Raw genomic sequence first — 27,431 nt, forward strand, 5'->3', positions numbered from 1 at the left:
ATCAATGATCCCATTAGTAAAAACAATACAATAGTCAAAATAGCTTGTCTTTACTTCTTGCACGAGGGACTACTCTGTTGCCTATAAACAAAATTGTTCCTATCTCTGGTATGCTACCAAATATATCACCAAATTCTAAAGACAGGAAGATTCAATTACCCATCCATTTCAGCAAGAAGTTGATTTATGGTCTGCCGTGAATATGGATGCATTGGAGATTCAATTCGCTTCCCACCAACAGAATCTAATTCATCAATAAATATAACACACGGGGCATTTGCTTTTGCTTCCCCTAAGAAGACAGAAAAGATTCAAATAAGTTTAATAAAATCAACACTTATAAAATAAAATTGCATAAATATTTAACAACTTGTAAGACAGTTAAAAAGCCAAAAAAAGACATTCAGTAGGGAGAAAATACATAAAAGGAGGTCCTTCTTAAACTGATTTAAGAACAGTAGCCTCAGAAGAAAAAAAAAATTATACCATTGAGTATTCATTCTTCCTAGTTGTACAAACCATATACAATCAGATTTGAGGCAAATACTTTTTAAATACATACTAAAGAATTGATAGGCCCGCCCCGCTTGCCCTTTCTCACGGCCGGGCAGCTCTGTCTCTTCGGTCCCCCTCCTCCTCCGCCCCACCGTCCTGACTCTCTTTCCCTCCTTCCCTCAGAGGATGTCCTCCTTCTAGCTCAACCTCAACCCGCTCAAGAAGCTGCTCGGCTTCATCAAGGTCCTCGAGTGGATTGCTTCTATCTTTGCTTTTGCCACCTGTGGAGGTTTTAAGGGCAAAACAGAAATTCAAGTGGCTTGTCATCCTAAAGTTTCTGACAATAAAACGATCACAGCTACTTTGGGTTATCAATTCAGGTTGAATGAAGCATCATTTCAGGCACATCAAGGTGTAAATATGTGTGATGTAGATTGGAAAAATCATGTCCTTATTGGAGATTACTCTTCTTCTGCACAATTCTATGTTACTTTTGCAGTCTTTGTCTTCCTGTACTGCATCGCTGCTCTATGTTGGTTACACGAACGTGTATCGTGATAGTCGAAAACTTCCCATGGTTGACTTTGTTGTTACTCTTGTTGCCACTTTTTTGTGGTTGGTGAGCACTTCAGCCTGGGCTAAAGCTCTTACAGATATTAAAACAGTTACTGGTCACAATATTGTCCAGGAACTTCTGCCTTGTAATCAACAAGAAGTGATATGTCATTTTGGCTCTGTGACTACTCTGGGATCCCTAAATGTATCTGTGATCTTTGGTTTCTGAATATGATACTTTGGGGAGGAAATGCAAGGTTTGTGTACAAGGAGACCAGCTTACACAGTCCCTCAAATACTTCTACTTCCCATAGCTAAGGAGGTATTCCTCCTCCAACTGGAATATAATTTATAATTGAAGGGAGAAGTACACTGTTTGAAACAGATGTCTATACTATGACTTGTTGCCAACATCTTGAGAAGCATTTTTTGTTTCTAATAAAATTAACAGCTTTTTCAATAAATTGGTGAGGCCCCCAGCCTCACCCAGCAATCGAGCACTTCCACTAGCTCTTCCGACTAATTGGGGGAAAAAAGTACAGTTCTATTTTAGCTCACACACTAAGTTATCCGAAACCGGAACCCTACAATTTCAGCCAACTATATCAATCAGAAACAGGTAGCAAAGAAAGGGTAAGAAATCCTCTTCCTCTAAAGTTAAGAGAAATTAGTACTGTATGAAAGATACGTTAAAACCTACTAAAAAGATTTCTTATACGGCTGGCTCCCACACCCACAAACATCTCATCAAATTCTGATCCAGAAGCATAATAAAAAGGAACATCAGCTTCTCCAGCCACAGCTCGGGCAAGAAGTGTCTTTCCTGTCCCTGGCGGTCCAACTAAAAGAATTCCTAAAAGAAAAAATAAACAAGAATGGTTCAAATTAAAAATCAGAAACAAAGCCTGGCATGAACTTATAACAAATAATTATTAATTTATACAGCTTTGCAGTTGAAGGCACATCAATGACCAATATTTTGAAACATAGCCAAAACGTATTTGTCTCTACTAATGATTCACTTCAGGATCTGCTCCTTAACTAATTCTCCTGTATCATTTAAATACTGTTTACATATTGGGACAAATGCTGAAATTTGAATATGACTTTGAATTAGATTAATAGTTTTGGATCTATGTTAAATTTCCTGATTTTAATAACTGTACTGAAATGGTGTAAAGAGAATATCCGTAATTCTTAGGAAATACACAATGAGGTATTTAGGGGCAAAGGAGCATGACATCTATAATTCACTTGCAAATGGTTTAAAAATTACACGTTATGTAAAGAAAGGAATGAGCAAATGGAACAAAATGTTAAAAAAATTTTGAGTCTCATGAGTTAAAAGTATGGAGGGAGTTTTTTTTGTTTGTTTTTTTTTTTTTTGCGGTATGCGGGCCTCTCATTGCCGTGGCCTCTCCTGCCGCGGCTTCTCCTGCCACGGAGCACAGGCTCCAGACACGCAGGCTCAGCGGCCATGGCTCACGGGCCCAGCCGGAGCGGCATGTGGGATCCTCCCGGACCGGGGCATGAACCCATGTCCCCTGCATCGGCAGGCGGACACTCAACCACTGCGCCACCAGGGAAGCCCTGGAGGGAGTTCTTTGTACTATTTATTGTTGCAATTTACTTAAAGTTTGAAATTATAACAAAATTTTAAATTACCAAAAAAAAAAGATTACAGAACAGCATGTTCAGAATGAGCACTTATTTGTAAAATAGCAATTAAGAATTAAACTTTGATCAACTTTGATAAAAGTTAAATTAGTGACATATTACAGTATTTTGTCAAGTTATGTGAAAGGGAAGATATCTTACCTTTTGGAAGTTTACCTCCAAGAACAGTAAATTTTTGTGGATTTTTCAAGAATTCAACAACTTCTTGTAATTCTTGTTTAGCTTCCTCCACCTAAAGTGATACAATTTACCAAGTAATTATTATATTACCAAGATACCCTCTTTGAATATCATAAATTTAACTGCAGATTAAATTAACTTGGCTTTTTGTTTCAGTGAAAGTATACAAAAAGGCCCCTTTAGAAATACTCAGAGTTTTCTCCCGACCCTCAATGCCAGTTATATGAAGTCTCCTTATATATCCCAACAAAAACCCTTTTTAACTGCTTCCTTTGGTTAAAAAGAACTGTTATATTCAAAATTCTCGTTAAATGTGTCAGTGGCATTTAATATAAAGAGTCACCTAGTAAGTTTCAAATCCAAAACTGTTTTGGACCTGGTTATAAGCTTCAATGGCAAATTATGTGGACTTACTATATATTAATGATAAGGGAGTCTGTGTTTAAGTTATAACATTAATTTGTGATTAGTTATGAGATCATTTTCATTACAAGGAACTACTACTAGATTATAAACGATTTAGTTCCTGACAAATGCCAAAGGACAGTGACAAAAATTAAGCTATAGTGTACTAATATTGTTTTATAAATGGCTGTGGTAAAAAAAATTTAAGAGATTTAATCTCCAAAATATAAAATATTGCAGAATTGAGATCCCTAGCAAAAATAAAGCCCAATCTGGCCAACAAAAATGGCAATCAGAAAACGAGTTCAACTTTAAAACTCTGATGTAAGATTAAGATGCCTATCAGAAATGGTGAGCCATTTTCCTAGTCAGCATATAACCAGAAGTCACAAATGCAAATTCCTAGTGGCAAAACGGTATTAATCAATGAGTGCAGAAGGCCAGATGTAAAACAATAGTGGTGGCAATGTGCTGAACTGGAAAGCAACAGTCCCTTTAAAGACAACCACAACATGGCTCTGCCAGAGAATACAGGCCTAGCACTCCAGGCTTCAGTGTTCAAAAAACAAATGAACAAACAATACAGAACTCTTTTTGTGGGTGAAACTTCAATTTAAAAATGTTGGCTACCAATGTAAATTTAAAATGCCTCTGCATGTGTACTTTCACATATTTATTTATTTTAAATTACACTGCCGTAATAACATATTTGCAGCCAACCTGCAACCTCACATTACACAACTTTAAATAACTCTCAGTGAGAAAGCTCAAGTACATTGGGCAGTGTTAAAAAGAAAGTACCTGGGAAGGGGTGAATGTAAAACACATCTTTGGGCCAAAGTCCCACAACACTTAGCACCACACACACCCCCCTCAGATGCCAATCCCAAATCTAGGTTGTCTCTGTGCTTCTACCAATTGGCTATAAATTGGAGGTTCCCACAACCCCTCCTTGTGTTTGATTAATTTGCTAGAGCAGCTCAGAGAACTCAGGAAACCAGTTTAGGTGCTAGACTACTGGTTTATTATGAAAGGATATAACTCAGAACAGCCAGAAGGAAGAGACAGGTAGGGCAAGGGACATAGGAAGAGGCACAGGCCCCTCCACGTCCTCTCTGAAAACGCTACTGTCCTCACACCTCCATGTGTTCACCAACTGAAAGCTCCCTGAACCCAGATCTGTTGGGATTTTTATGGGAGTTTCCTCACATAGACATGATCAATTATTAACTCCCTTTCCAGGCCCTCTCCCCTCTCTGGAGAACAGAGTGGAGGTGAAAGTTCTAAGACCCTAATCATGGCTGGGTCCTTCTGGTGACTGGCCCCCATCCAGGCACCCACCCAGAGCCACCTCATTTGAACAAAAGACACTGCAGGAATTCCCTGGTGGTCCAGTGGTTAGGACTCCAAGTTTTCACTGCCGTGGGCCCGGGTTCAATCCCTGGTTGGGAAAATAAGATCCGGCAAGCTGCATGCAGTGTGGCCAAGGCGGAAAAAAAAAAAGAACAAAGGACACTGCTATCACCCAGGAAATTCTAAGGGACTCAGAAGCCCTGTGTCAGGAACCGGGGTCAAAGACCAAACAGTAAAACAAAAGATGCTCCTGGTGCTCTTAGCACTTTGGAAATGACAAGGGTTTTAGGACGTCTGTGCCAGGAACATGGGGCAGAGACCAATAATATATATTTTCTATTATTTCAACCTTTAGAATAATAAAATACAATTAAGATAATGTTTGAGGAGATCAAGGTAAACTTTTTAACTTACTCCTTTAACATGTTCAAAGGTAACATTTTTCATCTGCACAGGATCTACGGCAGAATCAAGCCCTGTTGTTGTCCGGAAGCGGACTAAAGGGACATAAACAAATGTTTACATATTTGATAGATTCATAAAATTCTAACTACCTTATTTTTCAGATGCAAGAAAGCCCAGAAAAATTAAATATCTAAGTTCACATATATTTAATCAGTGTGAGGCGTAGATATTAGGTCTTCTGGATTTTGAGATGGTATTCAAGGAATAAATGATTCATAATAAAATGACACCTTTGCCTTTCCAATTAAAACTAAGAATTTTCCTCTTCTTATATCGAATAATAAAAATTTAAACCAATGGTTCTCAAACTCCATTGTACATAATTAAGAAACACAAAGGAATAATCATCAGAGCTCATCCCACCCCTCCACCACCCTGCTGATATCACCTATCATCCCTGTATTGGTTTTTTTTTTTGAAAAAAAGGAGACAAGAGAAGGCAGATCTAGATATAAAAAGGCTATTCCTAGATGTTAAAACCTCATTTCAGGTTTGATGTCACTAACAAATTTTAAAATAACTGGGGCTACATGCAAGTTCTGGGAATGATTCCTTATACAGGTCAATCAATGTTCTTAATTGTAAATCAGTTTTTTTCTCTCAAGGTAATCCATCATAAAGAAAGGAGAAAACACTGGGTAAAAACTGAATGATAGTTGAAAAAGCAATTGGAACCGCTTAAACCTGACATTATTACTTCATTTTAGACTTGCAAACTGAGAAAATCTGGGACTCTATTTAAAGTAATTTTCCATATAAGTTAATTTTTACAAAATTCAATTTATTACTGTCTTTGAAACAGATGACTATTACACTTTGTATTGCTATTATAAAATTCTACATGTTTTTAAAATTTTATTATTGGATAGGTATCATTTTCTAAAAATCTGGGGAACTAACCACTACCAGAAGTAGATCTAACATTTCCACTCTAACATAATCCTTGGAACTTTAATTTCAATGCAAAAAACAATCTTAAAGTGACCCAATCTGAGAAGTCTTGACTTAGGAATGAAAGACCTAGACCCTGGAACTATAATCATTAATGTTTTCTTATCTCTAAGCCTTAGCTAGACCAACTATGAAAAAGAAATGAGTATATAAAAGACAAAAAAAAAAAGTCAGATAAATATAAAGAGCCTCTACCAGATAAAAATGGGTTTTTTAAGAGTCCATAAATGCCAACTACCAGCAGAATAAAGACAATCAGGCGAGTTCTTCTTAGAGAATCTGGAGAAAAAAGAAAAAGCCTTAAATCAAATTATATCAATGAGAAATGACATATCAATGAAATGCAAATATTAGGTTACTGACGGTAATCACATTTCACCACATGCAATATTGGAGCCTGGCATGTTTTGCATAATCTCCATGATTGCCTTTCAGCACCTGTTACCAAAAACTTCATGAAGCCACTCATGCTTCTATCGCTGACTTTGGCTTCTCACTTCAGAAAGTGAAAAGTGCCAGCAGATATTCCCACTTCTACACCACAGCTTAAGATACAAATATAACGAAATATAACCAATAAAATGTTGGGAAATTGTTAGAAAAGTTATTATAATCACTTAAAGGCAGGACTATAACTTCCTTTCAGATATTCTTCCCTAAATATGGATGCTGTCAAATCAACTCACCATTGGTTTTTTGTGTCAGTGCTTGAGCTTTCAGAAAACCCTCTGCAAAACCAGTTTTAAATGCATCTTGGTGAGCTTCAGGTATGTTTTTGGTTTTCATGAGTTTGTCCAAACTCTCAATGTCTGATCCTCTGTCCCGCAAAAGAAACCCCTAAATACGCAAACAATACATCAGTATCAGCTGATTATACGGATAATACTCCCCCAAAATATAACAACCACTCACAAAAAAATTCATTAAAATTCTAGAATTAAAAATTTTTATTGTCAATGTGAAGAATTAAGACTCAACAATAAATAATCAATGGCTAGGAAACTAACACTGGACCCTATACTTGCATCAATTAATATAGAGAAACTCTCTACATAAGACCACTAACTACACTGAAAACATTTAACAGGTCACATGTTGACTTAGGGTTCTAATGGCTTAGAATAGGTCACATTCCTTTATTTCTGCTGGAGGAAAAACCTCATTCATTTATTAAATGTTTACTGAGCACCTTGCATATACTTGGTCCTGTATAAGTTCTGAAGATGTAAAGATAAATAACCGATCGTCTGAACGTTTTCAGTCTATTGGGCAGAGATACACAAACAACTAAGTTTTTGAAGTCATTCTGATACTATGTTAGAGGTACTAGGTATGGTGGTAAAACAACTGCTACCTAAGAAGTCAGTAAAGGCCTTACAGAGAATGGCACAGCTGAACCACAGCAGCACAGAGCATGAATAATTTGACAGAGCCATGAAACAGCAGCCTTTAGTGCTCAAGAGCTATAAACAATCTTGTTTGACAGGACTTTAAAAAACCAGGAGAGGAGGAGGGTAGGAGGAGAGGAGGGGGCACACTGAAAGATAAGAACACAAAAATGGTAGGCAGAATGCCAAATGATGAAATGCCGTATGTATACACGGCAGAAGTCTGACAATAAAGCAGAGGAATACAACCATTACACTGATACATTTCAGACAGTCTGGTGGATGGCAGTCTGGAGGCTGGGCTAAAGGTAGCAAAACTAAAGGCAAGGAGACTAAATGAGTGTTTATGAGAGGAATCTAGGCAAGAAATAACTATGGTCTATCTATGCAGTGGAACTGGGGATGAAGATAGATTTAAGAAATAAATACTTAAGAGGCTGAATCAACAGGATTTTAGTGATTAATGGATGTGGGAGGTGAGAGAAGATGGACAGATCATAGCTGTCCAGCAGGTTTCTAGCTTGGGTGGATGCTACTTATCCAAGAATACATAAGCAGGTGTAGATTGACAGGGAAAAAAAAAAAACAGAGGAAGATGTCTAACAGGCTAATGGAAAGATAAGCTTGGCACCCAGGAGAGTTCTAGCTATATTGATTACACAGGATATTAATCCTTTATTCTAAGTGGAAAGATGGAAGAAAATCTATTAGTCAGCAATAGAAATCAGATATTGAACGTTCTTTTTAATAACTTGAAAATTACTGCTTTTTCAAACAACAGCATAAAAGGTCTAATTACCTTCACAAATGATGGTGCTGTATGTTGTGTTTCTGCTAATCTTTCAGAAGTGGACTGTAGACGTCGTGTCCTTGATTTTAAAGTTTTAAAACCCCGAGACTGTATGAAAACTGAATCAAACAGTATCATATTTACTTCTCATTTTAAATTTTTATAAGGAAAATGCATAAGAATCAAAACTCTGACACTATTCCCGTACATCCTAGTTATTATCTCATTTTTTTAACACAGTTCTTTGTTTATGTTTTTACATTTTAAAATTACCAAGAAAAAGTAAAGTTGATTTATAGATTCAATCCGTTTTAATTACTTTAATTACAAGTGTGCTGAAGTGTTCCAGAAGTAACCAATTGAACAATTCCATGACTATACTTCTATGTATTAAAACATGCTCTTTCTGTAAAAATAGTACATAACTTTTGCAATTGTCTTCTTTCCCTTAACAATTTATCATGGACATTTTCCAGAACAGATGAGGCAGTGCATTCAGTTTAATGGCTGTTTACAGTTTTCCCATGTATCAGGGTATGGCAATTTACTCATCTTCTTCCCTACTATGGGCATTAGCTGTTTCCTAGTTTTTATTGCTAAAAATAATGCTGCAGTTAAAAATCTTGTACCTGTTATCTTTCATCACACACAGACTACATTCCTAAAAGTGACACTGTGAGACTTGAACTATTTAACACTAAGAAACTGTCCTCCAAAAGGATGTTGTCAAGAATTTATACACCCACGAATGAATATGAGTGTCCTTTCCTCCATATCCTTTGCAGCACTGAATATAAATAAAAATCTTTTTAATTTGTATAAAATCTGATGGGCAGAAAGTAACATTTTGTTTCAATTTGCATTTCAGAATAGAAGTGAGGAAAATTTTTGAAAACATTTTTAATTTTTTTTTTTTTTTTTTTGCGGTACGCGGGCCTCTCACTGTTGTGGCCTCTCCCATTGCGGAACACAGGCTCCAGACGCGCAGGCTCAGTGGCCATGGCTCACGGGCCCAGCCGCTTCGCGGCATGTGGGCTCTTCCCGGACCGGGGCACGAACCCGTGTCCCCTGCATCGGCAGGCGGACTCTCAACCACTGCGCCACCAGGGAAGCCCACATTTTTTATTTTTATTGATTATTTTTATTTCTTTAGTGAACTGAGCACTCATGACCTTTCATATTTTTCCATTTTCATTTGCAGAATATGGATATACTTTAAGATATACTTTTAGTCATGTATATTTCAAACATTTATTTTAATGTCTTTGTCTTTTAATTAAGTGATACAGTAATCTGTAAGGTTAATGAAGCCATGTCTTTTAATCTTTAGTGGTTTGTTCACTGTGCTTTGATTAAAGAGTCTCATCCTCACACTAAGATTTTAAAGGCAGTTTACTGACTTCATCTAATACTTCTACTTGTTTTCAGTTCTTTGGAACTTTTTAAGGTGTAAGAAAATAATCTGATTCCCTTTTAATGCCCAAATTTAAAATCAACTCTTTATTTTCCTAACCAATGTTTCGAGTTTTGATTGGAGTTGCATTGAAAATCTGGGTGCAAATTGATAATGTTAGAACACTAAGTTCTTCTGAAGAGGACTACAGTACTCTCTCACTTTATTTTACTCAGCTCTTCTTTTATTTCTTTCAGTCAGGTTTCACATGCATACATATATACATCTGTGTGTGTATATATGTATCATGTTGCATATTTCTTGTCAGGATACAAGATTTCATGGATTTTGAACGAACTGTAAATAAAACCTATTGCTAGGATAAAAAAAAAAAAAGCGATTGATTTTTATGCATTTATCTTCTATGGCACCAGGGCAGCCTTTCAGTTGATTTTATTGAATTTTCTGGTAAACAATTGTATCACCTAATTATAATTTTGCCCCTTTTAACTTATATAAAACTTCCTTTTTCTTTTTAATCAGATATTTCAGGATCTCCAAATTACTGAACAAAAACAGGATACCAGACATCCTGTTTCTCATATTAATGAGAACCTAACAGATACACTTCAGAAATTTTAAAAGTATCTATTCTACAAGTTTTTAGGAAGCATAATAGTTAGCATATATATCACATGCCTTTTTATCATACACAAATAATAATCCTTTTCTTGTCTAATCAATTAACATGATAAATTAACATACTTCCTAATGTTAAATTATTCTTGTATTCCTTAATCATAATTTTTAGGATATTTCTATATGTGCTTTTTTAGACTTTACTTAGGATTTCTGTATCTAGATTAAGTGAAATTAATCTATTGTATTCTTTTTGTACTAATATTTTAGTATCAGTCATCTCATGGAATAAACAGGGAAGCCTAGTCTATCTTTTTCTTTATTAAAAAAGTTTTAAATAACAGGAAGACTCCTGACCTTGGAAAACAGAATACAGCCATAAAACCATCTGAGCCTAGTGCCTCTGGGGCAAAGAGATTATATTTGAAAGATATTATCTTTCAAATTCTATAGTTATTGTCTTATCTCTTCCTGGGTCAATTCTGCTAGTAATTTATAACTCAAATAATTATGTTTCAACATATTTTTATTTACAATATAAAATTATATACAATTTAAAAATCTTCATTATCTGTGACAGTTCCCACTTTTCACTTCTAACACTGTATTTTCTCATCATTTCTTAATCAGACTGTTTGTTCTATTTTCTTTTCAAATTAAATTGATTCTTGATTAAATTAAGTAAAACCATTTCTTGCCATTATATTCATTTAATTTAATGTGTCTTATCCATATTAATTTCTCATGTTCTTTTAAAGAAATTCTAAAAATAAATATTTAATCAATTTATTTCCCATCTTCCTTATTTCCTAAAATTCATACAATGCTTTCAGCTTCAGTTTGTCCTCAACCCAAAGATTTAGATATGCAGATTTTCATTGTGGTTCAGGAATAATTGTCTGTAATTTGTTTTCAATTCCCTTCAGCCACAAGACACTTAGAAAAGTATCTTTAAACATTTCCACATATTTAGGAATTTTTTTTAGGTATCTTTTCTATTATTTGACTTCAGTTTTATCATATGATCAGAGAATCTGACCTTTGAGTTTTAACTTTTTAAAAAGTTATTAAGATATATTTTATACCCTAATACATGCTCAGTTTTTTTCTTCCTTGAATATTTAAAACTGAGTGTATCATCCCTTCTTAAGTATTCTTCTGTCTTCTACATTAACCATTTCTTCAAAGAACTACAAAAGAGATTTCTTTGCCCAACCCGGTGCCTCTCCTTCATGCTATAAATTTTCCTCAAACATGGAGATTCTTGCAAACCATTTGTATTTGTAAAGAAGAACACAATGATCAGTACTGACTGCAGACAGGAGTCCTCAAAACTATCAAAGTGGTAAATATATTTAGACTACAAAACATGGACTTATGGTAAATGAGCAGGTACCTTTAGTGTATGATTCAAGTCCAAAGTAACCTGGGTTACTCTCTTGTTTCTCTCTTTGGCATCAACCCTCAAACCAGGAGTCCCCTTTCAACATACACACACGGATACCTTATTAGAGATGTGTTCTTTTGTCTAAAAGTTGCAAGCCAAATCTGTTCTGTGACTGGCCCACTTTTCGCAATCTTTCAACTGTTTCACTAAATCAGCTACCCCAGAGCTCACTATTATTGACTTAGAACTTGGGGATTTTTCCTAAGTTCTACTGGAATTAGCATTACACACCTCTTTCATGTCACTCTACTATAAGCTTCATGAGGGTTGATAACATATGTCTTTTTCAGTTACATAATTTTCACTCTCGCCTAACACCTATCAGTAGTGCCTGATATTAAATAAATATGAATGAATACATATTGGATTTTGATATCAATGGGGTTTCGTCTACTTTACAAGTTCCAGAAAGTCATCAAATTTCTGGTCCATTTACAAAACCCCTCTGCTGCTGCCCTGACTTTTTTCTTATTTTTATCTTTCTTTGTCATTGCAATGGGATTTTGAAAATGAGAGAAGTAAACAAATGTGCTTAATTGTTTTGGAGCAGGTATACGTGAGCTCCCTAGAGTTTCCTTTACTGTGGCACTTGTCACTCACATTCAAAATTTAGTTATATTTCCCAGGTTAAAAATTACACAGATATACCCAAACTAGTTGATTCCAAATATTCTCCAAGTTCTACTGTGAGCTACAAATGAATGTTTCTAATCATTAATATCATTAAAAAAGACAAATCTGAATAGATTAAATAAATCTATTATTTTTTTCAAAATAAGTACAACTGTTGCTTCATACCTGGCCAGTACTGAAGATCTGAACAAATTCTTTTAAGAGTTCTTGAATGTTGTCTGTACAAGCAAGAGGAACGTAAAGTACTAAATATATCTAAGCAACCTGGAGGGAAATTGTAAAAAGTAAATTTTCTAACGGTCAAACAAAAAAGTCATGAAATACAACAAATAATTTTACCGAATATTAGAAAAACCAAAATGAGTTTTGCTTTTCATTTGCCCATGTATGACTCTGCTTTTTGCATTTTTATCTAAAAGCATTGCAAATTTAATCACATTTCTTCATCATATTAGTGTCTATCACTTGTCCTTTGCATTATCTTTTTTTATATGATATACAAATATAGCTGCCAATGAAATTAAATTCAAACCAAGAGGTAAAAATATATATGTCTAGCTTAAGTTACTTTTAGCTAAGAGCACGGAGAAACAAAAAATTGCTATTTCCTAGAGACAATTTCAAAACTCTAATCAAAAAAAAAGAAAAAAAAAAACCCTCTAATCAACAATGTAATGAAACACTGGAAACCAGAGGTGTATTAATAAGTGGTATCAAAAAAAAATAAGTGGTATCAATTAAATTATCAATAGTACTGTAATGGCTTACCTTCATTGGGACACAAAATATATTAACTTACCATATTTATTTTCAAAGAAGGACTGTGCAGATACATGAGATGTATGCCAATGGGAAGAAACGTTTTTGTCCTTACAAATTCCAGGAAGTAGACTGTCTACCAGTTGATCAATTTGTCCAATTTTTAATTCAGATAATCCAAGGTCCCTTAAGTTAAGTATAGGCTGTAAAAGATTAATTCAACCAAGTAAGCATTATTATTTTTTAATTTTTATTTTTTTACTGACATATAGTTGATTTACAACGTTTCAGTTATACAGCAGTGATTCAGTTATATATACATATACTTATATACGTATAAATATATGTATTCTTTTTCAGATTATTTTCCATTACAAGTTATTACAAGATATTGAATACAGGTCCCTGTGCTATACAGTAGGTCCTTGTTGTTTATATCAAGTAAGCATTATTATCAAGCTATTTAACTTGAAGAGTACTTATCAATTGAAACAATGTTAATTTTTTTTTTTTTTTTTTTTTTTTTTTTTTGCGGTACGCGGGCCTCTCACTGTTGTGGCCTCCCCCGTTGCGGAGCACAGCCTCTGGACGCGCAGGCTCAGAGGCCATGGCTCACGGGCCCAGCCGCTCTGCGGCATGTGGGATCTTCCTGGACCGGGGCACGAACCCGTGTCCCCTGCATCAGCAGGCGGACTCTCAACCACTGCGCCACCAGGGAAGCCATTAAAAGGTGCTTTTTAAGGTAATAAAAACTGTAGAATATAAACCACATTATCATAATGGAATCAGAAGGAGTACAATATTCAAGAGCTACAAAGATATTTTATCTTTTAAAATGGGGAAACCAAAAAGTCTATTTATAATACAAAGGGAAATGCAGATTTTTAACTAAGACAGAAATTTATGCCCCTTACATAATGAGTATCAAGTCCTAGGAACATAAAGAGAAATAAGGTACATATGAATATGATAATTACCATACAATAAGGTAACTGCTATTACAGAGATATTTTTTTAAAAAGTCATAAGAGAACACACAACTAATTTCCTAAGTGATAAGGCTTCACTGAAATAACACTTAATTCACAAATGATGGGGGCAGAAACCTTGGGGAAGAGGGCAAACAAAAAGTCATCAAAGGGCTTGGAATGTTTGAGATGCAGTAAAAAGTTTAGTGACCAAAGAAAGCACTAGAAAGATGGGCTATGGCCATATTGTGAAGAGCCTTGTTTGAATTTAATTCTATAGCTAATATCATTAGTTTTGTTTTATAGGAAGAAAATAGAAGACAAAGATGATAAGCTGGAGAACAGAAGGCTGATGTAACAAGAGAAAAATGGTATGAACCTGAACTGAGCCCTGACTAAGAAGGATGCAAATACCAAGTCACAGACAACAGACATTTGAAGAAACCAGTAAAGTATAGGGATTGTGAGGGAGAAGGATGGATGTGCTGGTTATTGATTTGTTGTCTCTTAGCTCCTCTTCATCCTTTTTTTGGCTCCATGTTCATGGAGCCAAAAAATATTTTTGGCTCCTTTAAATATTTTTCCTTTGTTGGCTAGAACATTAAGCTGTCAGTAGAGGGCACTGGAGAGACATTGTAGGAGGAGTTTCTGCTCCTGGTTCAGGCTATTGTGTTCACTCAGCAGGCTCCTGTGTGCAACATAACACCCATGGGTTTCTCCAGGAGTGGTTCTTGCCACTGGTGCAGCTTCTCCAAAGCCTGGCTCCTACAGTGCACAGTTGCCAGCAGTACCCAGCAGCTTTTCCAGTAACACACATCCCCATGAACAGCTTCTCCTGGTACCCAAGGGGGCAGATTTCCATCAGGTTCAGCTGGCACGGCACCAGTGACTCCTGCGCCATTCAGTGAGCCAAGGCCATTCCCTCTCCAACAACCTCAGAACCTCAGCCCAGGGGTGGAGAACTCTTCCTGGGAAGCTCTCAGTCCTGGGAGGATTAGCTGCTTCTTGAATCCGCAAGTCCTATATATTTGAATTTTCTTTACTTATTACTAGCCAATCCCTAGTTATTCTAATCCCGTTAGACCAGGGTTTTTAAAATATTAAACTAAAAAATTATATATTTTTTATATTAAACATTCACTGTTCAAATGACTATGTGGTCTCTCTCTCTTGGTTGGACCCAGACTGATGAAGAGGGGCTAAAACCACTCTAAGATCAAATACACTGGAATCAGGCTTCCCTGGTGGCGCAGTGGTTGAGAGTCCGCCTGCCGATGCAGGGGACACGGGTTCATGTCCCGGGCCAGGAAGATCTCACATGCCGCGGAGCGGCTGGGCCCGTGAGCCATGGCCGCTGAGCATGCGCATCCGGAGCCTGTGCGCCGCAACAGGAGAGGCCACAACAGTGAGAGGCCTGTGTACCGCAAAAAACAAAAACAAAAACAAAAAAAACACTGGAATCTGGGGAAGCAGCTCAGTTTTAGACATCTTAATTTCGAGGTCCTTGGAGCCTATCCAGAGGGGTATTTTAATAAGCCACCAGATAATTACTTTAAAACTTTAGAGATACTTTAGAGTTGGAGATAGATTTGGGAGTTATCAGCATATAAATATATATAGACATTAAGATATATAATCTGGGAGACTATGCAAAATGAAAATTAGATTACAGATAAATGTACACACACTGTGTAAAAGGCTGGCAATAAAAACGCCCAGCAAAACAGAAAGAGAAAAAAAAAAAACCATCAATGTAGTATCACTCAATTTATGAAAGTATTTTGAAAGCAGTGGATGTTCAGCAAGGTCAAATGCTAAGGAAAAGATGAAAAAGATGTGGATTTTTAAAAAGGCCTGTACTTACTGCTAAGGAAGTCAACAAAATATACCAAAACAAGTCTATAAAATGGTAAAAGTAGTAGCCAAACTACAATGGGATGTAGTATGAATAAAAGTTTAGCAAGAACAAATGTTAAGTTCAGAGTACTACTTTTTCAAGAAGTCCGAAAGCAACAGGAAAAGAAGTCAGTAGCTTGAAGGAAGTTGAAAGTTTTTTGCTTGCACTGTGAAGTGGGTGTTTGGATGAGCAAGACTTGATGAAAGCAATGTAACCTCAGAGCAAAGGAAGTGCGAGTAGAGATGAGGGAGGATGCTTAAGAAGAATGAAAATGTTTGTGAAGCAATAACAAACAGTCATCAATGATAAACCATAGGAATAATGAAGGTAAATCGAGGATAAGACACCAATTCTGTATCTGAGACCATTAGTTTTAAGCTCAACATTGGCTTCTAGAGTTTAGCTACTTTTCAAGCCCCCAAAATGTACTTCACTACTGACCTAGCCATTTCACTTGATGAAATAGTCAAACATTTAGCACCACGGAGAGTACAAATGGTGTTGTTCAGAGCAGCAAAAAATTGGAAACAATATCCAAAAAGAGAACATCATAAAATGAACACTCTGAAAGTCATTAAAAATACAGAAAATGTATGGAATAAAAAGTTCCTAAGACTATTAAATGATCAAGCAAAATCTAAATCAGCATATACAGTATGATCCAACTATTATAAAATATAAAAGTACAAGTGAGAAAAAGAGAAGCAGGATCATAGGTTAATTTAATTTCTTCTACCTACATAATATTTTCCAAAATTTCTAAAATGAACATAATATTGCTGCATGTAGCAATTTTGATACATGCAGTCTTATCATTAGGAAAGCTCTCGGGCTGTAAATTGGAAGAAGGGTGTCACAACAGAAGACAAGAATGGATTGCCCATAGACAGAGGCAATAGGAATTTGGCAGATAACATAAAAGGAAAACATAGGGGCTTCCCTGGTGGCACAGAGGTTAACAATCCGCCTGCCAGTGCAGGGGACACGGGTTCATACCCTGGTTCGGGAAGATCCCACATGCTGCGGAGCAGCTAAGCCCGTGCGCCACAACTACTGAGCCTGTGCTCCAGAGCCCGCAAGCCACAACTACTGAGCCCACGAGCCACAACTACTGAAGACTGCACGCCTAGAGCCCGTGCTCCATAACAAGAGAAGCCACCTCAATGAGAAGCCTGCGCACCGCAAAGAAGAGTAGTCCCCGCTCGCCACAACTAGAGAAAGCCCACGCACAACAATGAAGATCCAACACAGCCAAAAATAAATAATCAATTAAAAAAGAAAAAAAAAGGAAAGCATAAAGACAAACTTTTCATCTAAGTAAAATTGTATCCCAAGACTCACCTCACAACCACCCCCCATCCCACCCCCACCAAAAGCAGACTTTTTTTTTTTGGCTGTGCCACGTGGCATGTGGGATTGTAGTTCCCCGAACGGGGATCAAACCCGGGCCCCCTGCATTGGAAGCGTGGAGTCTTAACCACTGGGCCACCAGGGAAGTCCTGCAAACTTTTTTTTCAACTCCTCCTCTACTGTCCTTTGCCATAGCCCCTGATATCAGGACTAAGAACATAAACTATTTATGGTTAAAGAGGCTTCTGAGAAACTTAACTATAGATTATAATGTTTACTATGAAAAATGTATTCTGAGCTACAAGAAACTATCTTATTAATGAATCTTGTAAACACAAGGTTCCTACGTTGGGAATTCGCTATATCCTAGGCCACAATGATTTTATAATTCTCTGAATACTCAAAGTACGGTTTCATAGCTTATACATTTCACTTTCAGGTATCTATATTCTAATTGTTCAATTACACTGAAAGCTCCTATAAGGTGGTAGATGATAACTTCTTGCTATTCTATCTTTCCTGAAAATTATGGGAATTATGGAGTTAACTGTAGGTTCCCTGCTACCACTGAAGCAACACAAAAGAATATCTAAATGATATTACACAAGCAGTAACGTAGGAAGTGAATACCAATACACTGCCACATGAAATTTTTTATAAATTAAATGTTAAAAATAAAACAAAGTAGTATTTCTATATGTACAACAAAGCCAGAGTTAGACATCTTTAATCGTAAAAGGGAGATGAAGCTGAAGACAGAAATCACCCTGTTACAAATGCCTAAACATAGAAAGTTATTTCAGGCATGTTTACAATGTAGTAAACCAAAAAAACTTTCTCACACACCCAGGGTAAAAACTATTACCTCACTGCTGGGAGCCTCATGCTCAGACACTACATCCCGATGCTGGTTTTGAGAAACTGATGCACTGACAGAAACAGATGTGTTTTTCGGTGAATGGAAGGCATTGATGAGATGACTCAGAGGAACTGTAACCTATAAAAAGATAGAAGCTGAAAATAAGTAGTGCTTTTTAAAATAAAAACAGAAGAAAAAACCTTTTATTGTCAGGATTGGGTATTGTAAAAAGTTAAATATACACCGTATATCAAAACTATACATTAAAAATTATAAATACTCAGATTATTGCTGGTAGGAAGAAAACTGACCTTCAGGATAGTATAGGGGTTATATACAGCAAAAGTATTAAAAATACATACATTTCACCATTCGAGCAATCTAACTTCTAGGGATTTATTCCAAGGAAATAATCTAGTAAGTAATGATCTATGCTTGCATATGCACAGAAGACAGTTTTCATCAAAATATTTAAAAATTTGTGGAAAGCTAGAAATGTCCAATAGGGGAGTGGCTACACAAATGATACCACCACAAAAATGAAATATTTCGCAGACATGAAACAAGTAAGCATATACCCAGAATTTTATACTTTTCAACTTCCCCACTGCACCACCCTATTCTAAGTCACCATCATCCATATGTGGATTTTTACAACTGCATCCTAACTTCTCTCCCTGAATCTGCTCTATTAAAGCCAGTCAGATCTCATCACTCCTCTGCTCAAAACCCTCCAATGGCTATTCTCACAATAAAAGTCAACGTCCTAACAATGATGACACAGAAAGCCCTCCCTGGCTCTTCATCACCTCTCCAAATTGATCCACCACTAAGTTCCCCTTCCTTCTCTCCGCTCCCACCACCGCATCCCCCTTTCTGTTCCTGGAAAACACCTGGCAGGCCCTCACCTCAAGGACTTTGCACTGTTGTTTATTCCCCTGTCCAGTTAGTCACATAGTTTGCTCTCCCTTCAGTTCCTAACTCACAAGTCATCTTTTCATTCATCTCCCTGGACAACCTATGTAAGATTTCAGCAACCCTCCCCTAAAAAATATTCCTTATTGCCTTCCTCTGCTCTATTTTTCCTTCTTGACATTTTCATTATCTAACACACTTCATATACTTACTTATTTACCTATATATTGTTTACTAGAAACCCCAGTTTAAGTCACCTCATTAGCGTAAATCCAGGTGTGATCCAAAGAGGGGCTTTAAGAGTAAAGACACGCCCATCACAGGAAATTTCAAGGGTTTTAGGAGCTCTGTGCCAAGAATTGGGAACAAAGACCAAATAGTTTTTATTTATTATACCACATTCTCCCACTGGAGCATAAGTTTCATGTGGCAAGGGTTTTTTTCCTCTATTTTATTATTTTTCTCTGTTTTATTTATAAATTATTTAATATAAACTGTTTTTACGTTATACTTAATATAACTTAACACTTTATATTTTATTTTGCTCTACCTTACTTCCTCTATTTCATTCAATACTGTATCCCAGTGCAATAATGCACACAGTAGATGCTAAATAAATACCTGTTGAGTAAATGATTAAATTAAATGGGCTCTTATTATATGCCACATTTTGAACTATGTACTTTACTTATATTATCTCATTTAATCCTCCTAACAACTATAAACATTAGTTACTATTACATTTCTATCACACTTTCTCAGCAAGAAAGTACTATAGGAAGAAGGATTCTAACACAGATAATCTGACTCCAGATTTCACTTAAAGACTTTTCATCCCATGGTTACTGATACAGAAATAAATTCATAACATTGTTTTTTAAATGAAAAAAAGGAGCCATAAACCTTTATGTAACATTTTTTTAAAAAGTATGCATACACATATTTGTGCAGAGTTGAAAGGATGAAAGAACTTATTCTAAAATGTGATCTATTGGGGTGATGAAATTATAGGTGATCTTCCTTATTTATATTTTTCTTTTCAGGATTTTTGGCAATTAGCGTGTATTATTTTTAGAGTCAGAAAGAAACGATAAGCTGTTTTAAAACTATTACAAGAATCAGGGAATTCCCTGGCGGTACAGCAGTTAGGACTCCACGCTTTCACTGCCGAGGGCCTGGGTTCAATGTCACAAGCTGCACAGCGTGACCAAAAAACAAGAACAAACAAACAAAAAACTGTAGGAATCAAATTATTTTAAGATACATATTTTCTGTCTATACATTTTTTGTTTTAGTTTTTTTGGCCTCCCCGTGCGGCTTCTGGGAATTTAGTTCCCCAAGCAGGGATTGAACCTGAGCCCTCAGCGAGTGTGTGAAGTCCTAACCACTGGACCGCCAGGGAATTCCCTGTCTATAACCTTGAAAAGTTTTATTTTAATTAGTTGTACCTCTTCTCATTCAATAAAGAATTTAAACTGCTAAAAGATGGTTTGATCTCTCCTCAATGAAAAGGTTGAACTTCTGTGTCATATTAATGGTCGTACGTGAGTCCAGTTAGGACTGCCTATAGTACGGAAAATTCCTTCACTACCTCTACCGACATTGCATACCACTAACTCCATTCAGCTAATGACAAATTTTCCTAAAATCGGGTCTTCTTGACATCAATTTCTTGCAGTTCAGTTTCAAAAGGTTTAATGTTGTATTCAGCAAGCCAAGTCAAATTCTTTTTCAAACGATTGGTAGGACTCCTCCAGACACCGGTCATCTTGGTAAATAACACCTAGTTGCATCCAGCTGATCAAACCCAGAAACACCTCTTTCCATCATCCCTCATGAAATTCTATTCTTTTTTTCTTTCTTTCTTTTTTGGCCGCACCGCGCGGCTTCTGGGATCTTAGTTTCCCGACCAGGGAGTCCTAACCACTGGACCACCAGGGAATTCCCTCTGTTCTTTTTTCAAAATAAATCTCATCCCCTTCTTTCCATAACCACTGTCACCACTTAGCGGTGCATTATCCCTCTCTGGATTAGTGCAATAACATCCTAAACTGAAAACATTTCCACTCTGTCCTTCAACATTCTCCACACAGCAAGAAGCCAGAGTAATCTATTACTCTGTAATAGATTGTAATGTAAATCTGATCATTTTACTCCTTAACATGCTTAAAAGCATTCAATGGTTTCCAACAAACTTAAAATGAAGCCCAAAGTCCCTTCTTGTAACACCCTGTATGATCTGCATCATGTCTTCTCCCCAACCTCCTTTCCGTCACTGGCCCTTTAATCACCACGCTCTAGCCACACTGGCCTTATTCCTGTTCCTCCAATCAACTAGGCTTGTCACTATCTCAGAACCTCCAGATGTTCTGTCTACCTGTTCATATCTATTCACTCTTCACCTGGCTAACTCCTACTCATTTTTTACTTCATATCATCAAGATTCCACATTTGCTTTGTTCACCTAGCACATCACTGATGCCCAATAAATAACTAACCACTTTATTTTTTATTACCCCACCAGTATTAGCAAAATTCAAAACAAAACAAAAGGGAGTGGAGGTTACACAGAGGAACATAATTATATGCTTTAACCAAGAAACTAAAGAACGTCAAAAATTATTTTTAAAACGGAATGTTTTCAAAAACTGTTTATTTGCAAAACTGTGAAGAACTCTCAAAAAAAAATCTAAATGTCACCATCAAAAAAGATTTTTAAATGAACTAAGAACAAAACATTATCACCGGTGATCACTCCTGAAAGAAGAATTAAAAATAAAAACGCTTGGAATCTTTTTTCTCTGCCCTTTTGCTTCAAAAATGAAAAGATGGGGAGGAGGCTGAATCAAAATTTTAAGTGCAAGCAGTCAATAACTTAAATATATCAATATATATTTATTACTTACTTTTGGTCAAAAAAAGAGGGAAAGCATTCATAGAAGATTATTCAAATTGTTATAGCATGTTTGGGTTAAATTCCATTTAAAAGAAAGAGTAGAGAATCGGGGCTGTGAAGACGAAAGTCTTTGAAGAGGCGGAAGGATGGAAAAGAAACATCACTTGCTCCCTTTACATCTACGGCAGACGTTTCCCCTGCCCCCTCCCCACCCCCACCCCAGAAGGTCTAACACTGAACAATGCCTGATGGATTCTGTAGCAAAAATTCCACGCAATCAAATCAATAAGGCATGGTCTCCATCACGCTCCTATTTTGCTTCTGCTTCATCGTCAGCCCTTTACTCTCAGCGTCGCCACGATCCCTTCTCAACCCCAGGACTCCAACTGGATTAAACGCTTCCCTCCTACGATCCCGTAAGAGAAACCACTTCCAAGAAACGCAAACGGCAAACGCGGGCAGGGCGGGGGGAGAAAAATGGACTGGATGCCGTACCCACCTGGGGCTGAACGGTGTTCGACAGGGAAAACATCTTCTCCAGGCCGTCAGCGACCTCACCCGCCTGCCGAAACTGTCCCTCTTGTCCACGGCCCGGCGGGGAGGCGCTGAGCCCTTTTTTTCCCCTTCTTTTCTCTCTCCTCTCGCCCTCACTCTTCCTAGAAACGGAAAATGGCCTCCCCTCCCTACAGCTGCTGCAAAGACAGACAATCTGCCCCGGAAGGCAAGGCGCTAACGCAACAGTACTTCCGGGGCAGGTGAGGCCACCACTCAGGGGCGTGCGTCAACGCTCCGCCTTTTCGGGGACAGCTGACGCCCCCCAAGGTAGTTCACGTTCACGTTGAGTAATGCAGGCGCCGGAACCCCAAAGCTCATTGGCTGTAGTTTTCTTTTTAAAGGGGAAAGACACGGACCCTGTTAAAATCTTTCTCCAGCTTTGTTATCAATACTTACAATATATTCTCCTGTTCTGACTGGGCCTTGAGCTATGATAACCTCTTTTGCTACAATTAAGTGCTCTTTATCTTCCCCACAATAAAAAGCTCTTCCTATTTCAGATAGGCAAATTACATCCTGTTAAAATGTCAAATTACAGGACCAGTCACGCGCATCCTGCTCATCCAGTTTCTCCACATTCTGTGATTTCACTGGCCATTGTTTCACGGACCAGACCGAACTGGTTTACGTTTCTCCCGCGGGTGGGAGGCCGTAAAGGAGTTTAAAAAACAAAACAAAAAAAAGTGGGATGAGGTCCGGGTCCCACCAGCCTCGTTTGGAGGTCGGGAGAAAACTCTTCAAATCCCTCGATTCAGAGTCAAGACCCCGTAATCCCTTTCCCCGTCTGCCAAGAACTATTTGTGCCACCCCCTGTCACTACAAACGAGGTTCGTGAGCCGCGGTCACCCTGGAAGAGTCTGTGGTTGGTTCAAGAATTTCCCAGCTGCCCCGCCTTCACGTTCATTGCCTTCTGCATCGACACAGAGCAGGTGACAGGGGCGGGGCCGCACTGGATTGGGCGTGGCGTGCGCAGCGACGGGGTGACATCACGGCCGAAGAGCGGCGTGGGCGGAGCCTCGCTTTGAAACCAGTTGGCGGGAGTTGCGACTCCGGAAGGGCCCTTGGTCGCTGACAGAGACTTGCATCCGGGCTGGCCTGCTATGGAGACCACCGTCGGCGGCGAGATGGAGGGTGGAGAAGGCACGCCGACAGGGGAGTTCGTGAATAGGATCCCGGTGCCACGACCTCCCTCCATTGAAGAGTTCACCATAGTGAAGCCCATTAGCCGCGGCGCCTTCGGGAAGGTGTATCTGGGGCAGAAAGGCAACAGGTTGTACGCGGTGAAGGTAAGAGTCAAGGAATAAAGAAAGCGAAAGAGGCCGGCCCTTGCGTCCTCCTTCCCGCCCCCTGAACTGGGCAGGCCCCAGGGCCGCTGGAACGACTAGACGGGTGCCTGGCTCGCTGAAACCTCCGGAGCCCTGTGGGATAACTTCTCACTTGGGGTGACAGCGCGGGCAAGTCGGTGCCACCTCTGCCCCACCCTTCTCTTCGCACCGCGAACGCTTAGGAGACGCCAGAACTTCTGAATCATTTTTACTAATTTGGGCTTTACCAGGATTAGGGTTGAAACTTTAAATTTGAAACAGTTATTTCCATATTATATTTTAGTTCTATCAGTTTGACAGATTCATTTTTTCATTGAGATGTAATTGACATTTACTAGTTTCAGGTGTACAACATAATGATTCAGTATTTGTCTATGGCGAAGTGATCTCCACAATGTCTAGTTAACAACCATCATGACACAGCTACAAATTTTTTTTCTTGTGATGAGAACTTTTAAGATCTCTCTCAGCAGCTTTCAAATATACAATGTAGGATTAACTGTAGTCAGCATGCTGTGATGTAGATTAACTTCTGACCTATATGACAAAAAGATCTCATTAAACCCCACTTTTCTCTTCATTGTATAAATCTAGAATGTGCTTATATTTAAAGACGGAGCTGAAATATGTCCCAAATCACTCCTTTATCCTTGCAGTAGTATATATCATTCCAAAGCATTCAAGAGCTTTCAGTATATTTGAAGCTGTTCTGGCCACTCTTGATTCTTATCCACTCCCATAGTTTCAGATTACTCACATCTCAGCACTGAGTGATGGTGATAAAGGAAAGAATCCAGCAGTCTGGTGCAGTTTCAACTTCCTGTCGGACATTGCTGTGTGACTATCTAGCAGGCACCTCGGAATTGTGCTTGCCTAACTTCGAACAATCCTCTCCACCTAACTGCCTCCTGTGTTCCTTCTCTCCATGTAATAATACCACCATCTCTGTCATTTCAAGCTAGAAACTTCAGGCATTTTAACTTTTCTCTACTTCATCTGTATATTCTCTCTCTCAACTAGGCCTGTCAATTCTGTCTCATATTCATTCGTATTACCCCTTCCATTCCATTCCCAAGTCTGCCCAAGTACAGGACTTCATTTTTTCCATTTCTTTTTTCTTTCTTTCCCTTTCTTTCTTTCTTTCTTTCTTTCTCTTTCTAAAAGTACAATTCAGTTTTTAGTAAATTAAATATAGAATAACCATGACCACATTCCAATTTTAGAACATTCCCATCACCCTGAAAAGACCTCTCTTGCTCATCTGCAATGTCTCTCCCACTTAACACCCCTAGCCCTAGGTAATCATCAGTCTACTTTCTATCACTATAGGTTTGCCTTTCTGGACATTGCCTATAAATGGAATCATGAAATATATGGTCTTTTGCATCTGGCTTTTTTCACTTGACATGATGTTTTTAAGGTTCATCAGGCCTTCATTACTATACCTAGTCTATTGGAACAGGCCCCTAACTGGAATCACTATTTTATTCCTTTGGCTGTGCCATGCAAGCTAAAGTCCAAACTCCTTAGAAAAGCAGTCATGTTCCAAGTTCTGGCTCTAAGTTTCCACTGTATCTTCTACATATTCTATGTTCTAGCCACTCCAGACAATTGGCTAGTCCTTGAATGCTGTGTATTGTCTTGCTTCCAAATTTATGTTTATTCTGTTTCCTCCTTAAGTGCCTTCCTTCCACCCTTCTCTGCTCTTCTCCACCTATGTTATTTATGTATTAAGGTTCATCTTAGCCCCCCTTCAAACCTCTCCTGACCTTTCAGACCCACCCTATTGAAATTAATTCTCTCTCGCTTCATATGTTCCCAAGATTTTTTGCGTTTCCTTCTATTATACTAACCAGTCACTATTAGCTGTTGAAATGAAAACACCAATACACTTTTTGATAAGTATTTGTGAATATCCGCTTTCTGTGTAGAGTCTGTGTACAGTGGTAACAAAACGAACATGCCCTCATAGAGCTTGTAATCTAGTGGAATGATAGGTGAGATCATGTTTCAGACTGGCTTTGTCAGTTTCCCTTGTTTTGTTAGGGAAAGGCTCTAAGGCTGGAATTTACAGCGTATTAATGATTTTATTACATGTTCTATTGAATCTTTGGAAGAAATATGCCTTTTTTTGACTTGTGATCTTCCTGAGAATTGATCTCAATGTTACTAACTATTCAGTTTAGTGCTCCAGTTTTTTTTTTTTAATTTATTTATTTTTGGCTGCGTTGGGTCTTCGTTGCTGTGCGCGGGCTTTTCTCTAGTTGCGGCGAGCGGGGGCTACTCTGTTGCGGTGCGCGGGCTTCTCACTGCGGTAGCTTCTCTTTGTTGCGGAGCACGGGCTCTGCGTGCATGGGCTTCTGTAGTTGTGGCTCACGGGCTCAGTAGTTGAGGCTTGCAGGCTCTGGCGCACAGGCTCAGTAGTTGTGGCGCACGGGCTTAGTTGCTCCGCGGCATGTGGGATCTTTCCGGACTGGGAATCGAACCTGTGTCCCCTGCATTGGCAGGCAGATTCTTATCCACTGTGCCACCAGGGAAACCCTAGTGCTCCAATTTTAATGTAGATTATAGTTTTGCTTCCTTACCAGTTACCTTGAGATTTAAAAAGAGTAGTTAGTTATTTTCTATAACACAGCATCTGAGACTATTAAGTTTCAGTAAACTCTAACCGTTTTTAATAAATTTTTTTCCCAGGCAAACAAACATACATTCTTTCTCTTTCTGTTTCTATTTCCATCCATCAAAGAACCAGAAACTTAAAAAGTGAATTAGCTACTATTTCTCTATGCCTACATTCCTGATTATCTGGGGACGTATTAGGAACATTACTATATTTTGGCTTAGTTGTAAGAAGAACAGAACAGAATTTTTTTTCTACCAATAGGTAGGGTAGTCAGGGAGCATTTGCTTACATCTTTTTCCTTATCAAAAGGGATGTGATACTTTTGCCACTTGATACCAAGATAAGCAGTTCTTTGTTAAAGAAAGTTTTGTTTTGTTTTCACCATATTAGCTGTTTTTCTAGCAGAGTTTCCCACTGGCAATGTGAGGTCCAAACAACATCTGTGTTTTCTCTCTCTGATTGTTTTCATGATGGCAACTAGGAAACCTGAGAATACTTTGTCATAAAAAATAAAATGGATGTGTCTATTGTCATGTTACGTACTACAGGTTGTCAAAAAAGCAGACATGATCAACAAAAATATGACTCATCAAGTACAAGCTGAGAGGGATGCCCTGGCCCTAAGCAAAAGTCCTTTCATTGTGCATTTGTACTATTCACTGCAGTCAGCAAACAATGTCTACTTGGTGAGTAAATAACTTGACATTTTCTCTTCATTCAGGAATCACTGAGCCCAGTGACTTAAGAATTACAGTCTCTGGGTTCAGAGTACCTGGGTTTGAATTCCAGATCTTGCACTTACAAGCTTTATGACCTTGGCCAAGTTACCTTACCTGTTCTGTTAGTTAGGGTTCTCAGGGAAAAAGAACAATAGAGTGTGTGTGTGTGTGTGTGTGTGTCTGTCTGCCTGTGT

At 37.9% G+C, this 27,431-nt stretch overlaps 2 protein-coding genes and 1 pseudogene across 7 annotated transcripts in view; 2 read left to right on the forward strand and 1 right to left on the reverse strand.

The window, feature by feature from the left end:
• The window catches only part of YME1L1 (YME1 like 1 ATPase), a 37,863-nt gene extending 14,778 nt beyond the window's left edge, over nucleotides 1–23,085 (reverse strand). Inside the window, exons 1-11 of one of the 2 annotated variants that reach the window (XM_004325328.4) lie at nucleotides 22,515–23,007; nucleotides 18,211–18,342; nucleotides 13,171–13,333; nucleotides 12,537–12,635; nucleotides 8,269–8,378; nucleotides 6,768–6,918; nucleotides 6,277–6,360; nucleotides 5,080–5,162; nucleotides 2,869–2,959; nucleotides 1,751–1,903; nucleotides 160–292 (exon numbers count right to left, since the gene is read on the reverse strand). In XM_004325328.4, coding sequence (XP_004325376.1) covers nucleotides 160–292; nucleotides 1,751–1,903; nucleotides 2,869–2,959; nucleotides 5,080–5,162; nucleotides 6,277–6,360; nucleotides 6,768–6,918; nucleotides 8,269–8,378; nucleotides 12,537–12,635; nucleotides 13,171–13,333; nucleotides 18,211–18,342; nucleotides 22,515–22,547 — 1,232 coding nt within the window. In that variant the 5' untranslated portion in view covers nucleotides 22,548–23,007. Of the gene's footprint in view, nucleotides 1–159; nucleotides 293–1,750; nucleotides 1,904–2,868; nucleotides 2,960–5,079; nucleotides 5,163–6,276; nucleotides 6,361–6,767; nucleotides 6,919–8,268; nucleotides 8,379–12,536; nucleotides 12,636–13,170; nucleotides 13,334–18,210; nucleotides 18,343–22,514 lie in introns of both variants that reach the window. The other variant, XM_073801575.1, reaches the window with a different exon arrangement.
• On the forward strand, nucleotides 682–1,398 carry LOC101335697 (synaptophysin-like protein 1 pseudogene; annotated as a pseudogene).
• A 215-nt stretch (nucleotides 23,086–23,300) lies between the features above and the next one.
• The window catches only part of MASTL (microtubule associated serine/threonine kinase like), a 52,263-nt gene continuing 48,132 nt past the window's right edge, over nucleotides 23,301–27,431 (forward strand). For 4 of the 5 annotated variants that reach the window (XM_073801573.1, XM_073801574.1, XM_019933282.3 and 1 more), the window contains exons 1-2: nucleotides 23,301–23,856; nucleotides 27,067–27,204. In XM_073801573.1, the coding sequence (XP_073657674.1) occupies nucleotides 23,671–23,856; nucleotides 27,067–27,204 (324 nt within the window). In that variant the 5' untranslated portion in view covers nucleotides 23,301–23,670. The remainder of the gene's footprint in view (nucleotides 23,857–27,066; nucleotides 27,205–27,431) is intronic. The other variant, XM_019933284.3, reaches the window with a different exon arrangement.

The sequence above is a fragment of the Tursiops truncatus genome, chromosome 2 (genome assembly GCF_011762595.2).
Source record: "Tursiops truncatus isolate mTurTru1 chromosome 2, mTurTru1.mat.Y, whole genome shotgun sequence".
In the NCBI taxonomy this organism is placed as follows: Eukaryota; Metazoa; Chordata; class Mammalia; order Artiodactyla; family Delphinidae; genus Tursiops; species Tursiops truncatus.